Below are 18,912 nucleotides of genomic sequence, written 5' to 3'. Positions count from 1 at the left end.
ACATTGTCGTCTTATATCGAAGGAAAACTGAAGTACGAAATTTTCTTCAAGTTATATACTTCAGAAAGGTCGAAAAGGTCCCAGTCCCATTTGTCCAATAGTTATTCTGAAAAGAATTCTTAAAAATCACTTTTTTTCACTGCCGTAATACGAGGTGCCCCACTTAATTAATCCGAATGATATCTTTCCACGGAAATATTGTCCGTTTTTCCACGGGAATATTCCGAGACTGGCACTGTTGCAGGGTCTCTATTTGTCGGAACAATTTTGTCGAGCATAAAGCAAAATGCCAGAGGTGACGCGCGCTATGTGAATCACATCCGGGCACCGTAAGGCCGCGTTCGGCCTTTTTCGCGAGTTATCGACAACGAGCCCTCAAAGCGTACACTTTCCGACAGCGACCCTTGCAACAGCTGATAATTCTATTTCTCTTCAAAATTCATAAAATTGTTCACTTTGTATCAGTAACGATTAGACTGCTTATTTATATGCAAAATGAAAATCTTCTGTGCCAATAGCGGTAAACCAATTTATTTTTAATTAACAAATTGAAGACAAAGTACTTTTAAATTCTTTGAATATTTTTATTTCGTCGTATCGAATCTATTATTTATTTTTGCCATAAGTGTGTAAAATATTTTTACCAAACATAATCATACGATGCAGACATGCTTCGAGAAGAACCAGCTGACAAAATACATTACTGTTGTCTCTGAAAATGTGTCGAAGAAGTAAACAAAGTAGCGAGAGCTCATGAATTTTCGTTTAATTAAACTCTGACTGACGTTAAAACGTCGACTCGTGACTTCTAGCCCCGTCGGTTGCTCCCGAGAGTAAAAGTAACTTGTGGACACTAACTTGGGTACTCTTTGATTCTTTACCGTTCAATAGTCGTCGTCTGAATCCTCGGGAGTGAAGTTCTAGAAACTGAACCCTGAAGTGAACATCAAGCGTAACAACTGCTCTTGAGAGTTACTACGTGGACACGTAACGTAAAGCTCCCTACGTATATGCTGAATCATGTTGCGACGCACGTATTGGTTCTTAAGAGCCCGGACTCCGTAGATTCGCGATAAGGTAGAGTGACCATGTTACCGACAAAAATAGGCGAAAAATGGTTTTACGTACATCAACTTTTCGTCCTTATATAAGAATATTTTTCGCCGGGGAAGGGCTCATTCGAAAGAGGAAGGTTCGATCTACCGCGCGCTGGTCATGAGCTGACGACATTATGCAGATATTTGGTAATATAAGCGTTAGAAGTAGGCCAAAAATTGACGGTGTGCATGCCGTGGAATCCAAGCATTTTTATGCCATACGGAGCAAAACATGTGACAAAAGTCACAAACTTAAGACCCGTCGGATCAAGATCAAGACGGATCTTAAGTCAGTGGCTGAAGGCTGTGAACGGAAATTATACAGCAGTTACCGACCTGCTGGCTCTGCAAAAGTCACGTGACTACGCTCGGCTCTTAAGTTTCGTGATACATGTTGAAATGTACATTTTGACATAGACTGTACTCCATATTATGCGGATTTTATTGACTGATTCCAAGGGGGGCCCTCCAGTAGTGGGGATAACATTTTTACAGTTACGGTAGAGCCGTTCGCGACAGTTACGGAGAGACGTATTCCACATTTGCCACTTTCATGGCTCGAAAATGATTTTTGCCGCTCTGCTCGTAAACCATCACGGCACGGGCAGCAAGGATCATTCGTGTGTAGCGTGCAGCAGCCTGGATGCAAGCTTACAGAGCTTTATGGTTCAGTTGACTCGCTTCCTAGACACACGGCCAGCACCAAAGGGGTCTGCTTCTATCCCCTGTAAATTGAGGAACGATTGCAGGACCTCCGAGAAATGTTACCGTTATTATGTGCCGGCTTGTCTCTTATCGATGCGACGACATCGGCTGATAAATGTTTCCCGACGACACAGTTCGTGAGACCGCGCCGGGACATCGAAGGATTATTGCGAAATATTTTCACGATGATTGTCCGTTTCCGTCAAATTATGTGCAGGAGAACACTCTAAACCGCTCGAACTTTTCATAAATAACGTTTAATTATTCGCGAAACGACGCCGCGTCATATGAATGCGGCCATATTTGGTTTATTAAATACTACCCCCCCCCCCCCCACACACACACTACCTATAGTATGTGGGAAACTTTATTCCACCATAAACAAAGATATTGAAGTCGGGATTTCTTATCCACTGGACATTTAATCCCACTCTACCCTAATGTCGCCAGATTAAGACTTGTCTCCCACTCCCACCCTTCCCCTTCTCCGACGCTATTCCCCCACTTTCCGGCGGCGAGCACCCCCACGCTTCCGCCAAGGCGCCGGTCACGTGACGCGTTTCGTGTCTGTCGTGCATGAGTCACAATGTCACGTGACTCATCCGGTACTGGCAGAGAGAGGGTGACTGTACTCCCCTCAATTTCCCCGGTCTGGCGATGCTGCTCTACCGTACTGCAAGGTGGGAATTAGGCGGATCGAGAAACTTATTCCTCTTGCCCCTTCTTTTCTCTCTACAGCAGAGCGATACTTCGGGAACACCCTGTATAAAATTGTTGGTGCTGCCGAATCCCATTCGCACGAAGCCGTGAAAGAGATCAAACGAAATGTTCGCCCACGTGGTTGCATGCCTACTTGATTTCCACGCGGCCAGGAAGTTGAAATGTCAAAGAGCCTCGGCTCCCGTGTCCCATTCGAAAGGTGACCGTCATCCTACGCGGCTCGGGGAGAGCTCTGACCACTGTGAAAAACGAGCGCGACGCGTCCCGTCTGGGAGTTACATTTAATTCCGCCATTGGCACGGAACAAATCCCGGCTGATCCGATCGTAAATAATTTTTCGACGGCCGCTGATGCTCCGGCGATCCTGACCCCGCGTATTCGTCAACGTCGACATTTCCCATTTCCCGTCGGACACGGATTTCTTTTGCGAGTCGGGCAGCTACATTTTCCAGTGTAAATTCTTATAAAAATGGGCGCCGCGTCTCCGCCGTTCTCTCCGCAATGAATCTCGAAGCCAGCTGAGCATAGGCGATCAGCTCTGCGCCCAGCTCGTGAAAGCGAAAACAATCGTCGGAATCGCAATGACGTTTGCCTGACTGATACCGATCGACAACGATTTCCAGCGACGCAGTTCAACTCCTACGTAACACTGAAGCTGCAGAACGTCAAGTCCACGACAGTCACTGTGAAAGGGGCCAATCCATGCTGGGAGCAAGACTTTCTTTTGTAAGTATACCCTCGCGAACTCATTGTGTACCAAGGGTGAGAGTGGTTCCTCGACGGATAAGTGCACGGCGATCGTTCCCGAAGTTCGAGGGCGTACAGCACTCAGGGGACTTCGAAAAATCGTTTTTTTTTTTTAATTTTTTATTGCCTATTTTGAAAGCCTCGTGTGAACATTTTGCAAAAGCAGCAGAACCTCGATTATAGTGCTAGATTCCAGTTTTATTAATCTGTGCAAGAAATGGTATTGAGCATGTCGAAATACTAAAGACTTCGGAGATTCGGATAATCGAGGTCCTACTGTAATGGTAATTACAATGTCTCGATATACAGTGATTGGAATTAATATTTGAACGCTCTTTACACTAGAATAATTTCTTAAAAATTGAACCAAATGGCTTGAGTTTTCTTAGCACAGTCTGTGCCGTGTGGGTCACATACGACCCATGCTGAACCGGTCCCCATGGAAATCATCGACACTGGTTTCACCGATTTCGGGTTCGGATTTCAGAACTCCCTTATAATTCGATCCATGGATGATACACGAGGTATCCCAAAAATGTTGTACTTCCTTCACAGGACTGATTCCTGATGTCATTTGAAGTAACTTTTTCCTTTGCAAAAATGTTCTCCGCGGCTTCATTGGGGAGTTATCAACGAAAAACACGGACCAATCAGAGCGCGGCTACGAGAGGCCCCACCGAGGCCCCGAGAGGCCCCGTTGGCATGGGCCGAGCTGGAGTCCGTTCACTGTAGCCGTCCGCTCAATGGGGCCTGTCGTGGCCGCGTTCTGATTGACCCGTGTTTTTCGTTAACAACTTCTGAACAAAGCCGCAGAGAACATTTTCGCAAAGGAAAAAGTTACTTGAAACGACCTCAGGAATTGTCCCTTTCAATGAAGTAAAACATACTTGGGACACCCTGTATAAATCGGTATTTAGCCAGCAGATAGCGTGATTAACTAATTGCGAGTTATGTCTCGCGTTTGGATCATTTTGCCGTATCCCTCCTCGAATATGTTCCACTACCCTCGTTCCTATCGATTTACCCGGCTCTTTGCGTCGTCGACGGCGAAAGCGGTCTCGTTTTTTGCCGCGGGTATAATTACGAACTTAATAATAATTTCGTCGGCGACCTTTTAATTGCTTCACCGTGTCGGCTCGCAGCTACACCAATCATGTCGATACGCCGGCGCTGGAACCCTCGAGGTTACTCGGAATTTTCATTGTTGCCGATAGAAAACAAGAGACTCTGTACAGATCCACTATTCCGGGCAGGAATTGTTCGATCAAAATCGTGAGTACGATTGTTGAAGTAATTATTTGGCCGTATATTAAATATGAACAATAGTAAGTGTACAGAGTGTTCACGCTAACACTAGCCAGTGCTTTTTTTTTGCAAATAGTAAACATTAGAAAAAATTCGAAGAGGAGGAAGGTAAAGTGTTTTTGGCAAGCAAAGTAACGGTGTCTGTAGTTTACAAAACAAAATCTGCATTATTTTCTTAGAAATGAAGGTGACCTTTAAATTTCCTGCAATTTTTTAAATGGCATGCTATTTATTTTTTTATGTCATATGAAAGCGTGTGCCAAAGCAAATTCATTGGTATATGACATAATGATCTTCAAGGTCACACAAGGTCAGAAATAGAAGAAATACTTAAATACGTTATTATATGTACCATATATAGAATAGTAGATATACAGCGTAATGTATTATAGAAGTAATGATTTTTTAGAAAAATATTAATAAAACAATGAATTGAATTTCTACCTTTACAAGAAAATTGAACTAACACAACAAAGCAGTGGAAAAAAGAAACATATAATAATTGGAAGCTTCTTCGTAACAATTATTCGGATTAAAAATTTCCTAAAACTGTTCGAATCAGATTTTTTACGTGAGTTTTAGAGAGACATTTCCTAAACCGTTTCAATCCGCGATCGAACGATTGGAAATACGCGCGATATTTTGACAACTAATATTAGTGCTCGAAGTATGTACGTTAGGAGTCCGTGTTTCATCAGGAGACGATTAATTTTATCCCAGGCGACATTTTTAATCACACTCGAGCGTTCTCTGTGTTATAAGGAAAAATAAGAGCACGTCATGTGCTCGAGATGAAGAACATGTTATTGATCGAGGCAGGAAAATATATAAGGCGGGGGACAATCGCGGGAATCGCGCCGGAAGAAAATAGGAGAATTTTGGATCCTAGCTTTCTGAAATATCCCTACCGGCGCCGGCTAAATTCTCACTTGCCAAGTTGCGAACCTTTAACCTACTTTCCCTTTGACGCGCGGCTACGTGTGCCCGTGCCGCTTTTAAATCGTATTTATTTAACTTCTCTGACGAAATAACTGCCTAAAAATACAGACACGAGGATGGATGTACCGATCAATTTCCCTCTATTCAGAGTAATCGCGTCAACTATGTATGTAAATTCTGACAAGTGTGTGATCTTAAAAAGGCCACCTCTAAAAATACGTAGGAAGGAATCTTCTACTAAAACAGCATTATCGATTAGCAACCACTATTAACCCTGGAACGGTCGCGTAAATGACTATTGTCATCCATACGAACTTAACTGTCCATCGTCTGTTTGTTCAGTGGATCTGCTTGCGGATTATAATGTTTGTACTACAGCACGCATTATAATGTTTGTACTGCTCTGTATTGCAGCTACTGAAATGTTCTAGGTGGCAGTCTAATTTGAAATTTCTTACATTTTTCGAATTTTATTTTCATTTGAAAAATATACAATTAACAGTAAAATTGAACTAATGAAACCATTTCATTATACTTCAGAAAATCATTATTTACATGTTTATTAAAAAACGATCACAAAATTTGACTAACGTTTTAATTCTGTTTTTAATTGCCTAGTATTACAGTATTTTATGCGTGACTTGATTTTGCACCAGCCCAAAATAATAACGGAGAAATATATTTAATATTTTATCTACGAACCTCTGACAAATGCAAATCGTTTTGGCATATTTGTTACTAAATCTTTACGATATTCTCGATATTTTGATCTCCATTGCTCCCCTACTCGGTCTCATAATTATTTTAGTGAAGGTAATGGGGAGTGATATTCTTCTTTTAATTTCCCCTTCAAAAATTAATTTAAGTCTAAGCATTGTATTGTCCAAATTTCATACTTACTTAAATTTACAAGAAGCATATTTCAAATTTTCGTTATACGCACAGATAAAAAAGTTAAAAATCGTGACCATCAATTTTCTCTTCGAAATTCCGAGCAATAATAATTTCAAAAAATTTTTTTTACACACTACCCAGTTAACCCTTAAACTCGAAAGGCGACTGTAAGGTGCCACTAGAAATTACTGTATCATTGTTCAAAATACTTTCAACATTATTAAATTTGTTTGTATTTAATCTATTATTAAACACTTCAGTATTGTACGAGCAAATTGCACCATTTTCATATGTATAACACGAAAAGAAAGTATATAGAAAGGAAATATTCTAGGTTGGAAAAAGTGTTTCGTTTTGGAGTTAAAATAGCTTCGAGTGCAAAGGGTTAACTAATCCTTCTAACATCTAAAAAAAAAAAAAACTGTCAAGTCGTTTGGTTCAATTTTGAAAAAGTTAGTTTTTAAAGGTTGTCGTCAGCGAATTTGAAAGTATCGTTCGATTGTAAAATGTATTGTCTTGTCCGTCTGTTATTTAGCGAAACGAACGACATGAACACGGGCCTTCTGGTCGAGGTCTGGTGCAAGGGTCTCCTGTGGGATCGTTTCTTGGGCTACTACTACGTCCCCCTATCGGAAGTATCGTACATGAACGAGGTAACGTCTAAGCAGTCCTACAATGCATCCAGCACGGTATCGTCCGGTCAACAAGAACAACAACAGCAACACATACCCCCCGACAGCATGCGCGACACGAACAGCAACACACAGCCACCAGATATCACCAACACGGTACACTAATTGATACATGCACCTATCTAGATCTGTGTCTTAGCGCCCCTCCCTTCCCCTCCCCTCCACCCCCTTTACGGATTAATTTCAGCAATGCATTCACCCGCGTTCCCGTACTTCCGAACGTTCTCCGATAAACTCTCGATTATCCCACGACAAGAGGGGTTTCTATTATTCAGGTACGTCGATTAACCAGTCCCGATATTCTAAGCGTACACGTTTATCGTGATAGACTGGACCTATCGTGCACGTTCGCATTGAATACATTAAGTGACCCTTGTTTCCGAGTCCCGATCCGGTTGACGCCGACTTGATAAAGAGGGAGAAATATGGTAAACCAATGGGGTCGCCGAAAGCTACTGTTCCCAACGTGACCACAAAGAGCTGTCCACCATGTTTGTCACCGAATTTTACTGACACGAAAAATCCAATTTTCTTCCCCCAGTTTTGCGTATTCTCCCGTACAGGATAAACGTGGGAGAAACGCCACGCTTTTGCATTAGCAGCTAATAACGACTTTATTTTTGTACTGATTAAAACAATTAATTTGTTCTCATAATAGTACATCCATATACTTCAAAAAAGCAAAACAGTCGTTTTATGTCGTTATTTCCACAAATCATAAACTTAAAAAGGTAAAACTTAAACGTAAAAAATCTTTGAAAATTGAGATCACAGTCGTGAAGACAATCAAGCAACTTAATTAATCTATTGACAGGATATGACGATTACAACAGTACTGGGCAAATGTTTGTTTGAAATGAAAATAAGAAATGACTATTTGATATAATTTATTTCGCACAATTATCGTCAGTATTGTCATTTGAAAGTAAAAATAATATTAATTTATTCGATATAATTGCAATTTCAAATTATTATTACTTTATCTCCTTTATTGCATATTTTACAGAAGAAACCATACTCAAACCTGATAATCAGGAAATCAGTTCATCAGACATAATTTCGGAGAACAATTTTGCAAATTTTCTCAAATAATTCTAAAGTAACACGTTATTTCAAATAACATTGTTTAAAAAGTAATCACGGGCCGGAAAGTAATTATAAAATAAAATAACCTATTATTTGAAATCATATTTCAATCGAATTTCAAGGAGACAATTATGATTTATAAATAACTAAATAAACGGAAAAAATGTCAGAAATCAATTCAAAACGATAAACCTAATTTCCAAAAAATGGATAAGAGAACATCTGTTTCCAGAATTGTTAATGTATCTTGTAAAGAAATGATGTATACCTGGAGAAAGTATTCTTTCCGCTTAAACTTTCACGTTCCCATAATTCAAGCGATAATTAGCATAATAAGCAACAGCCTTAAGAAGTAATGGCCCACTATCGGAGCTCGAATCTTTTCAAGAAGTAGCCCACTTCACGTGTAACCATCCAATAAACAGTAAATTTAAGGTAATAGCGCTCGTGTTCTGAATTTAGTATGGGTATTCGGGACTCATAGTATTCTAGGTATTCGCATGAACGTATCGTTGATATCCGAGCAAGCATTTCGCAGATACAGCGATACTTAAGCTTTCCGGAGGAACAGTATCTTACGATCAATCTGGGTCTAGCTCTAAGCAACTATAAAACGCGAGCACGTCCGCCTGTAAACGGTTTTACATTTCGCTGGTAACGCGATACACCGCAGGCCAATGATGGCACAGTTCGGCGAAAGAGTATAGATAAAAGGTACATATACCAGCCACAAAAGAAATTTCAATGTTTTAAAAGAAAGATAATTGTTAAAGTCGTTGGGATGCACGTCAAATTGATTTGAAAGTTCCCGCGGTACTTCGCTTCGAGTAACGTGGCCACGTGACGTCACGGCGCTGTGCGCGCAGCATAGACGAGGTTCCGCGAATAAACGAGATCAGAGGAATTTCGATTTCATTTGGAGCAATTATGTTAGAGTTCCGAATTAATCAGATGTTCTTGTGAAAGTGAAAATGTAAGAAAATTGCGGACATTAGATGAACAAGAGGATTGTGAAACGTAGAATAAACAGAGAAATGTAGAGAGCAATGATCAGCTTAAAGTAAGTGCATAGTTCAAACCTGGTATTGTAATTTAACCTTGCAATGGTATCACGGTGTTCCCAACGAAATTTTTGTACACTAACTTTTATTCAAGTTATTAAGGTTTCAGGCTTGAATAACATTACTTAAAAATTTCTTTGTAAATGTCTTAGTAAATTTTTACGGTATTTTAAGGCAGCCCCAGTATGACACTTCATTGTCTGATTGTTCGTAAACAAAGTCGCACTTAAGGATTAATGTTACCAGAGCACGTGTACGAGCATTGATTATACAAAGTAATCATGATAAGCATGATTAATCAATCAATAGTTACAAGAATAAATAGGTAATCATTAATCCAATCAATCGTTGCAAGAATAAATAAGTAATGATGATAATATTTGGTCATCTGTAATTAATTAGACTCCAGATCTTTATGCAAAATAAAAAGTTTATGCATCCATTGCAAGACACAGAAGCTGAATACAAATTTATATTTTTCACTATTAACTTTAATGTAATGAAAGTTATATATTAATACTCTTTTAATATTTTCACTGTCTTAAATTGCATCTATTCGTTTCTATCATAAGTCCGGAGTCTAGTTATTAATCAGTAATTTATAATCCCGGCACAAATGATTAATTTATCTTCCAGCAAAATTAATTAATTATAATTACATGTAATTTTTTTGGGTGTCCCAAAAATGTCGCAATTCCTTAAAAGAGGTGATTCCTGAAGAATGTATTAACACAGACCAATCAGAGCGCGGTTATAGTGCCTCCCGCCGAGCCCGGCGTTGGCATTGGCCGAGCCGGAATCCGTCCACTGTAGCCGCGCTCTGATTGGTCCACGTTTTTCGTTAATAACTTCGTAACAAAGCTGCGGAGAAGATTCTCGCAAAGGAAAAAGTTACTACAAATGACCTCAGGAATCATCTGGATTGATCATCTCTTTGCTATGCGAAAACAAATGTTATTAACAGTACAGAATTATTGTGACTAACATAACAACCAATTTTTCAGTTAAACATAAGAAAAAGAAAGGAATCGTTTCAAGATTAATGATTAATGAGTTAATATCATGACCAACGATTACATTTGCTTCGATTGCTTAAGATTAATTAAAATTGACGTGCACACCCTGCTCGTTGGTTTTCCAACAATTTTCCCGTAAATAGTATGAGATCGCGCTCCGTCGAGCTTGAGTTTCTATAAGAGAGAGAAAAAAGTATCGCGAAATAGGGGTGCGGAAAGTGTGACGCTACCATGATATTTACGGGGTTGCGTCCATCTAGAAACGACAAAAATAGGATTGTATTTGATATTTTTCACGTTTAAAACTGGTAAGTTATTGAACAACTTATACTATTATTAAAAGTGTCAGTTTTAACAAGAATTCTTATACGTATCGTTAAAAATAATTAATAAACAATATACATGTTTTATACAAATTTTACATTATTTTATGCTTATTAAATCTTACACATAAAATATAAATATTTATTTTTACATTTTATATAAAAGGAAGATGTTTTCAGCAACGATCAAAACATTGAATCGAGTTATAAATCGTTTGTTAATATATCTATTTGATTCATCGATTAAAATTATATTTTAATCAATTATACGTCGACCATTATTTACAACTACTTGTTGCCATTCAATAGGTAGCTCGAGTGCGTCATTACAGTTTCTTCCCGTAATCAGGAATTATTGATGTCTTGACCTAATATTATCAGCAATAACAATGTGTATTAAATCACAAGGAGAGAATTGCATCCTGTCACAGTGTTTGTTTTTCTTCAAATCTAGGGTAAGGGACCCATTTACTATGCCTATATTAATTATACTTATTTTTAAAGCATATTGAATATTATTATAAAAAAGAGATATTAAATTTTTTCATTAAAATCAGTTAATACATATGTTATATTTCTCTTTCCCTTATCCTAGATAAAATTTTGAAAGTTGTTAAAACTCGTTCGTTTAATAACTGGAATCTTTAATAACCTCGTAATATGCACTTTTCGTTGCTAGTATATTTCAGGAAATAATAAACTCATTTTAGAACAGTGCAAAGCTTCAACGAAGAACATATGGAGGCATGAAAATGCTTACGTTTCAGTCGAGATCACTGAGGACACGAAATAGCGTTAATAAAATATTGCAACAAAATCTTTTAGGGTTCGTTATCTCACTTCCGATCACGTCTAGCTGTAAACCGTACAATTTGCTCTTATCACTCACGGCTGTCGTCGTCGTCGTCGTCACGTGAACACTGGCAACTGGTGTTTACATGTAACTCGTTTATCTGATAACCCAGCGCATTCTGTGTGACCTTACCGGCAGAAAATTTCTGTACAACACATTTTACGAGACGCGGCCGTAAATTTGCGGTTACATTCGCTGCATAAAATTAATAAGAAAACTTCGGATAAATGTTTTGCGCTATCTGACCCCGTTCTCGAATTAGGCCGCATAACGGGTCTTAACGATCCCGTTTAATGTTTTCTTAATGGGTATGTGCAGATTCAGTTACTTAATTCGTCGAACACACACATGCACCGGTTTATTTATTTATTATTTCGCGTTATGCCATAATTTCATAGAAAAATGTATTTCTCTATTAACTCTCTATGACTCCGTGTAACTTTGAGGTCACGTGTTGATATATAAATATTTTTCAAATTAATTTTATTTTTAGCGATACTGTGACAAAAGTAGCCGGTTCTTTTGTGTCTACTTTTTAAGCAGCATTGATCAGTATTATGCATCGCTATTTTTAATACTTATGTCACATATCAGCATAAATTCAACATTTTGTGAAACTTTTACCATCGTATTGGTCTTGTTTTTTTTGTGATTAAAATGACACCAAACACGATATAGTTACGATCTTAATTCCTTGTGCAACAAGCGATTGAAGTTTCTGACTTGACATTTACAGTGGAGATACCCGAATTCTTAACTTCGCTTGTTACATAAGTAATTATAATCGTAAGTATATCGTGTTTGGTGTCATTGTACTTAGAAAAATGAAACGAATACGATGGTAGAAGTTATATACAAAAGAAGAAAATAAAAAATTCTAAAAGTTGTAATATTTTGCTACGCTTGCATTAGTGCGAGACTTATCGATACTTGTCGCTTGCTGGCTCGGTCGACGAGTATGTTTATTGCTTGACTGGTTCCAAGCGAGACCTACCCCCCGCCCAGTGGTGGGGATAAAATATTGACAGTTACGGTAGAGACCCCTGCGACAATTACAGAGAGAATACTGCACTCGAAATAATCGCGGCTCTGGTGTGCGAAGCTGGTGCACGCAAAATGAGACTGAAACGAGTATGTTTACACGCGGAACGAGCCCGAATCAATTGACGGCAGTCGTGCCGGTCGATGGAAGTGTGTAACGAGTTTCGGGTTAGCTTCAATGATGTCGTCGAATGTGCCGGATTGGTCTGTGCATCGGTCCAAACTGGTCGATAATGCGATTACCGGCGGACACTGTGTTTGTCTCATCCGTGATCACCGTCGGGCCAGGAAATAAAATGTAATATCTTGAAACTTCCCGTTCCCCGGACACGTCGGGAATTAATTTAATCGCCGCCGGAGCTAACCTTGCCGAGCGAACATTTAACCGCACACGTCCAACGGTGCCACACACCCGCACGGTATGCCGTTCCAACAATTTAACTGGACAAAATTGAATTTTTATAATATTACGGATGTGTAATATCACATTAGAAATCAATAGCTGAACGTCCATTAGAAAATGCAAGTTCTATTGGGTCACTGTAAAAGTCTCGATAACGGATTTCGGCTTATCCTCAATTTTTCCTCTATTACAAAAAATGTAGCACAACTTAAGAGTTTTAATTGGTTCCTAATTGAAAATTAGAAAAGTGTTCCAAATTAATTGTTCAATTAACTTTTTCCCTCCGATAGATTGTTAGAACAGTGTGAAACGCCCGAAATTCTTCTGAAAAGATACGCAGAAAATGTTCCAAAAATTCGATTTCGCATTTCACAGCTATTACGAAAGTGTCGCGAGATCCTTTGCCCTTTCAAGTATCACAGCAGCAGATCACGTTACCCCTGATACACGTTCAAGCGATCGGCTTATTCGCAGATCGCGTTCATGCTCGTGACAGAAACGCAGGAACTCTGATAGCGGACAGCTTGCTGGCCATCATAATCGATTCCTGGATTAGATTCGCTTCATGTTAATGCTGAGCGGCCTGATCGGTTGTCGCTCATGCCACTCTTCTCTCGTGATTCCTTCTCCAGGGGAGAATAACGACTTCCTCTTCCTGCGACCGCGTCCATTTCCTGTTACCGTGAAAACTATGGATCTAGCTTTTCCAGTTGTAATAGTGCTTTAGACGGTAAATCAAAAGTCTCGGCGAATTGCGACTTGCCAAGGTCAGAGTCACCGGAGTAAGACTCATCTTCCTACTCTACCTTCCTCTTCTACGGTGCTATTCCCCCACGCTTCCGCTACGACCCAGTCACGTGACGCGTTTCGTCACTGTAGTGCATGTGTCACAACGTCACGTGACTAATCCGGTACTGGCAAAGAGAGGGGGTAAATTTTTCCCTTCACTTCCAGTCAATTCTCCTCATCTAGCGACACCGCTCTGTCCATAGGCGGCAGATTGAAACTTCTCCCCCACTTCACCCTTCCCCTTCTACGACGCTATTCCCCCAAACTTCCACCACGACCCGATCATGTGACGCGTTTCGTCTTTGTCGTGCACGTGTCACAACGTCACGTCAATAATCACGGCACTGACAGAGGGAGGGTAACTTTTTCCTTTTTCCCCTAATAACTTTTTCCCTGATTTTCAAAGTGTTAAAAATCGTGATATTCACTTTTTTCTTTCAAATTCCGAGCAATAGCAATTTTAGAAAATTTTTTCTACACATTACCCAATAATCCAACAAGATTCGAGTTGTGTCGTCCAATTTTGAAAAAGTTATTTTTTAGGGTGTCCACTTAATACTGTCCCCGACTGTATGTCACAAGGTATACAGTGACGAGCAAAAGTGTAAACACACTTCGCTAGTTTTATATAAAATGTGATAATACAACCTATTTTTCAATTCAACGATAAAAATTAGGTACTAATAATTACAAAGTGAATAGGATAAACAAAACACAGCAGTTTATTTTCGTTAGTATTAACAATATACGGAATATTTATCGAAAATGGGGAATGGAAACAATTTTTATAGTTTTGCACTTTAATTGTGCTCGTCGAAATATAGCTTTAAATTAATATTTTGTCCATGTTCCTTTACTTTTTTGTACTGGTTCTAGCCTGCGTGGCATACTATCTATTAAATTTTTAATAATTTCCGGCTCAATGTTGTACCATTCTTGTTCTGTCCTGTTCCACAATTCATCAACACCTGAAGGTGGTTTGTCATATTTTGCTAGCCTTCTTTTCACAATGGACCCCAAATTTTCGATTGGGTTCATATCTAGACTTTGTGCTGGCCATTTCGTCACAGAAAACTTTTGAATTCGTAGTCACGTTTGTACTATCTTTGCAGTATGCTTAGGGTCCCCGTCATGTTGAAATACTACTTCGTCTTCAGCAAATTCAATAGAATTAACATCAGAATTATTGAATTATTATGCGAAATAATTTTAATTAGTGAATTATTTTGGAAAATATTTAAATAATGCTCTTTGCACATGATACCTTCTATCCGAACTAAGGGACCAACACCCTTATGAGTAAAACAATCCTAACACATAATTGAGCCACCCCCGAACTTCATAGTTTGTTTTATGCTACTTGCTTGATCGCTATTTTTGGATGAAGTCCAGTACCAAGACGTTCCATCAGATTCAAATCTATTAATTTTTGTTTCGTCAAACCATATAACTCTTTTCCAATTTTCTGTTGTCCACTCTTTGTATGTATGAGCAAATTTTTTTCGTAGTTTAATATTTTTGTCTGAAAGAGCTGGTTTGCGCTTCTTTTCTTTCGCTTTTAACCCGATTTTGTTTAAAGAGCGGCGAATGGTCCATTCACTTGCATTTACTCCAACGCCTTGAGCCGCGATTTTTGGAGTTTTATGACTTTCAGACCGAAGAAGATGTGCAATTTCGCGTGCAGTTTTGTCAGAAACAAGTTGCGGTCTACCGTTTCTTGAAGAAGTTGACACACTACCATGTTTTCTTTATTCTTGCAACCATCGTATGACTTACACCACACTTTACTGCAATTTGCCGTAGTGAAAAACCTTTATCGCACAATGAAATGATACTGTTTCTTTTATCTGCACTAAGTGTTTTCATCTTGACTTACACGTGTTAACTAACTTTCAAATAGAAGAAAACCAGTGTAAACACCAGTCCAAATGTGTCTTGCTACAGTTGGCTATGAGTGTTCGTCGACAATTTCATTTCCCTAGCATCTGTGTACTATCTTAACCGTTTCTGATGAAACGTGCAAAACTGTAAACATTGCTTCAAATTCTTATTTTTGTAAAATATTATATATTGTTAATATCATCTAACATAAATTGTTATGTTTCGTTTATCACATTCACCATATAATTATTATTACCTAAGCCTTATCATTCAATTGAAAAATAGGTTGTATTATCACGTTTTATGTAAAACTAACGAAGTGTGTTTACACTTTTGCTCGTCACTGTAAATGTTCTGATCGTCATTTCTACGAAAGCTTCGTTAGGTGGGGTTAAGGTAGCCTGCACGGTCAATATGCGCAATCGGTTCTTACTTTCTGGACGAGACCATGGAAAATAGTTTCCGAGCTGCCTGAGTGTCACGAGTTCGTTGTATAAAAGCGAGCGGAGACAGACCTCGACAATATCCTCGTCGATCAATAACGTTACTGCCCCGAAGAAAGAGAATAATTCAACCGGTCTCATACTTTTGCCCGGCAGAATGCGGAAAATCGGTCGCGGAGCGAACGATTGAAGTTTCACGAGCGAACTAGAAGTCAAACTCGTAAAAGAACGAGATGTCTGCGCGTGGATGGTCCTTCTCCCAGTCAAAGGAACCGCCTCTTTCATTGTCCCAACCGAATATCGGGGCCATTCATCCACGATCGATCCGACGTTCGAAAGGAAAACCGGGGGTTTCCGCGGCGAGGAACCGAAACGCGGAATAATTATCCCCTCCCACTGCCCCACCCCCAACCCCACACCCTTCCGTGAAAATTGCGAAAACCGTGTCTAACGTCGGCCTCGATTATTCCCCACGATTCCATCCGGTTGCGACGGATTTACAATTCATATTATGGTAATGCCCCAGTGTTAATAATTAACGGCGAACGTTAATACCGGCCCGAGACGTAAATTTTACATATCGTTTGCTCTGGCCGGCTGTTTCTTCGCCTCGGAAAATGTACAGGATCGTCGTGGCAAATCCGGGAAAGACACACTCCACGACAATGCTATTATAAGACATAGTATTTCATAACCGTACAAATCTATGTTACGAACAGAAATCTCTTTTTTTGTATAATATTTGCTATAGTTCGAAAAGGCTTTCTTCAACAGCATATTATAATTGACATTTCTAAGAATTACGAAGCTAGATAAGAATAGCTAATAACTGCGGATCTTTATGCAAAATAAACATTTTCTGCGTCAATTTTAAGAAACAGGGGCCTAGTAAAATAACTTTTCCTTTAATAATTTTATTGGGCTGAAAATAATAGATTGATGTTGCTAAATCCTCTTAATCTGCATACTACTTGAAATAGGACCTAACTAACTTTTTTATACAATGTTTACTCGATATATGTCCAAAACACGGGTCTAGCCACGGACATATATCGGCCAGGAGATACTGTTCTTTGATCCATGCGATTTTACACTCCTCGGCGACAGAGGTTTCTCGAGCTTCTTAGCCCCTCACGATATACCCCGCGGCAGTGGGGAAAGCTCTGGGACTTTTATCAGCTAGGCATTTCGGACATATACAGAGTAAACACTGTAAATGAGTATATCTAATAACAATACTTTAATACAGTTTTCTTCCGATATAAGACGATGACCCCGTACCGACTTTCGTCGTGTTGCAGATGAGGGTACCTATTCGGCTTGATTTTGTTTTCGAGTGATCCCAAAGTTTATGGGTCCCATAAAGTTGGGTATCCTCTCGTTCTGTCTCTAAGCGGTGTCGAGACGACAACTTCAAAAGAATAAGAGGGGACAGAGATTTTCTCGAAAACTGTAACGCTTCTTTTATTCAGTTTTCGCATAAATCAGTTTAGCATAAATCGACCTTTATTTGTGGTTCTGGCCGAAAAAATGTCGCATTTGTCTGGACATCACAAGGGTCGAGAAACTCCGGCGATATCGATTTCCATATAAAGGCGACCGTAACAGACGTCGTCGTCTGACAAATTGACCCTGTTGAGCAATTTTACGCGGCGAATGATACGTTCGTTACGTAGGCGTGCGCGCCGTCATTGTTTCCAGCACGTCTTCTACTTTTTATGGTGACCGGCTAAAATATTGCGTTCCTTTGTCATAATCATAAACCCGTTCGCGATATTTTTTATTAGGTTCTCAAGGATGAAATATCCTCTCCTCGCGATCTTCAAAAGCTCGACTACACTTTAATACCACCTCGCACACTTGACTCGAGACATTTTTTCCCCTTAATTTCAGCAATTTGTAGTGGCAGATTAATTCAGCTGGCACACGGAACGTTCGACTGTTGCGAAAGACTATTACTCGAAGCGATCGACAGTCTTTTTTTTCATTAATGCATCTGAATATTCGAAGCTTATTTAACTGCACGGGAACTGTTTATAACTTCGATTGGAAACAGCTATTTGCAGTTATCAAATTTTGATGAGAAGCACACACAGTTTATACACGGGCATTTAAAACTGATTTGCTATTGGTGACAGAAAAAAATGCGTCGGGCGAAACTTGCTCGGTTTCGAGGGTGGCCTAATCTGATGTTAACAGTTTTTCTGTATGTGGACGCGTAGAGGACGTATAAAGGGTCAATTCCGTTTTGTCTAATGGAATGGTATATTTATTCTATGTACTGTCTAGTAGGGCATTTTAAGATGCATACAGTGACTTACGACTCAAGGTTATTCAAGATCATTGAAGTTCACCTGCGGTAGAAAATATTTTATTTTGAGTTGACATTCATATGACCTCTACGCGTCCTCCTACAAACAAAGAAATGATTAATATGAGATATGAGATTCCGAAATACTACTTCCGCTGTTCGGAAAGTAATTTCGATTTGTTTTATGAAAATGAAAGACGATTTTTTTATAGCGAATAAATATTTTATTGAATTATATATTGTCCATTCTGGTCCAATACCTTTTGCCATCTTTCTGGCAGTAGCATAATTCCACGCTCATAAAGTGTTTGGTTTTTGCTGGCAAAAAACTGATCTAGGTGATTTTTGACCTCCTCATTTGACGTAAAGGTTTTACCGTCTAAAAAATTTTGTAAAGACCGGAACAAGTAATAATCAGAAGGTGCCGGATCTAGAGAATATGGTGGGTGTGACAGTATATTCCATCCAAGCTGTAGAAGCTTTTGGCGAGTTAACAAACTTGTATGAGGTCTCGCATTATCTTGGTGAAACACTACACCTTTTCTATTGATCAATTCTGGTCTCTTCTGTTTAAGTGAATCATTCAATTTGTCCAGCTGGTGACAG

General features: G+C 39.3%; 1 protein-coding gene across 4 annotated transcripts in view; it reads left to right on the top strand.

Moving 5' to 3' along the window:
- Positions 1–18,912, top strand: part of Unc-13 (unc-13) — a 628,091-nt gene that overhangs the window by 67,849 nt on the left and 541,330 nt on the right. For 3 of the 4 annotated variants that reach the window (XM_076787594.1, XM_076787595.1, XM_076787593.1), the window contains 2 exons: positions 3,146–3,248; positions 6,943–7,195. In XM_076787594.1, coding sequence (XP_076643709.1) covers positions 3,146–3,248; positions 6,943–7,195 — 356 coding nt within the window. The remainder of the gene's footprint in view (positions 1–3,145; positions 3,249–6,942; positions 7,196–18,912) is intronic. The other variant, XM_076787596.1, reaches the window with a different exon arrangement.

This window comes from Halictus rubicundus, chromosome 5 (genome assembly GCF_050948215.1).
Source record: "Halictus rubicundus isolate RS-2024b chromosome 5, iyHalRubi1_principal, whole genome shotgun sequence".
Classification (NCBI taxonomy): Eukaryota; Metazoa; Arthropoda; class Insecta; order Hymenoptera; family Halictidae; genus Halictus; species Halictus rubicundus.
Note: the sequence above shows the minus strand (reverse complement) of the source record. Positions and strands in the feature narration are given on the sequence as shown.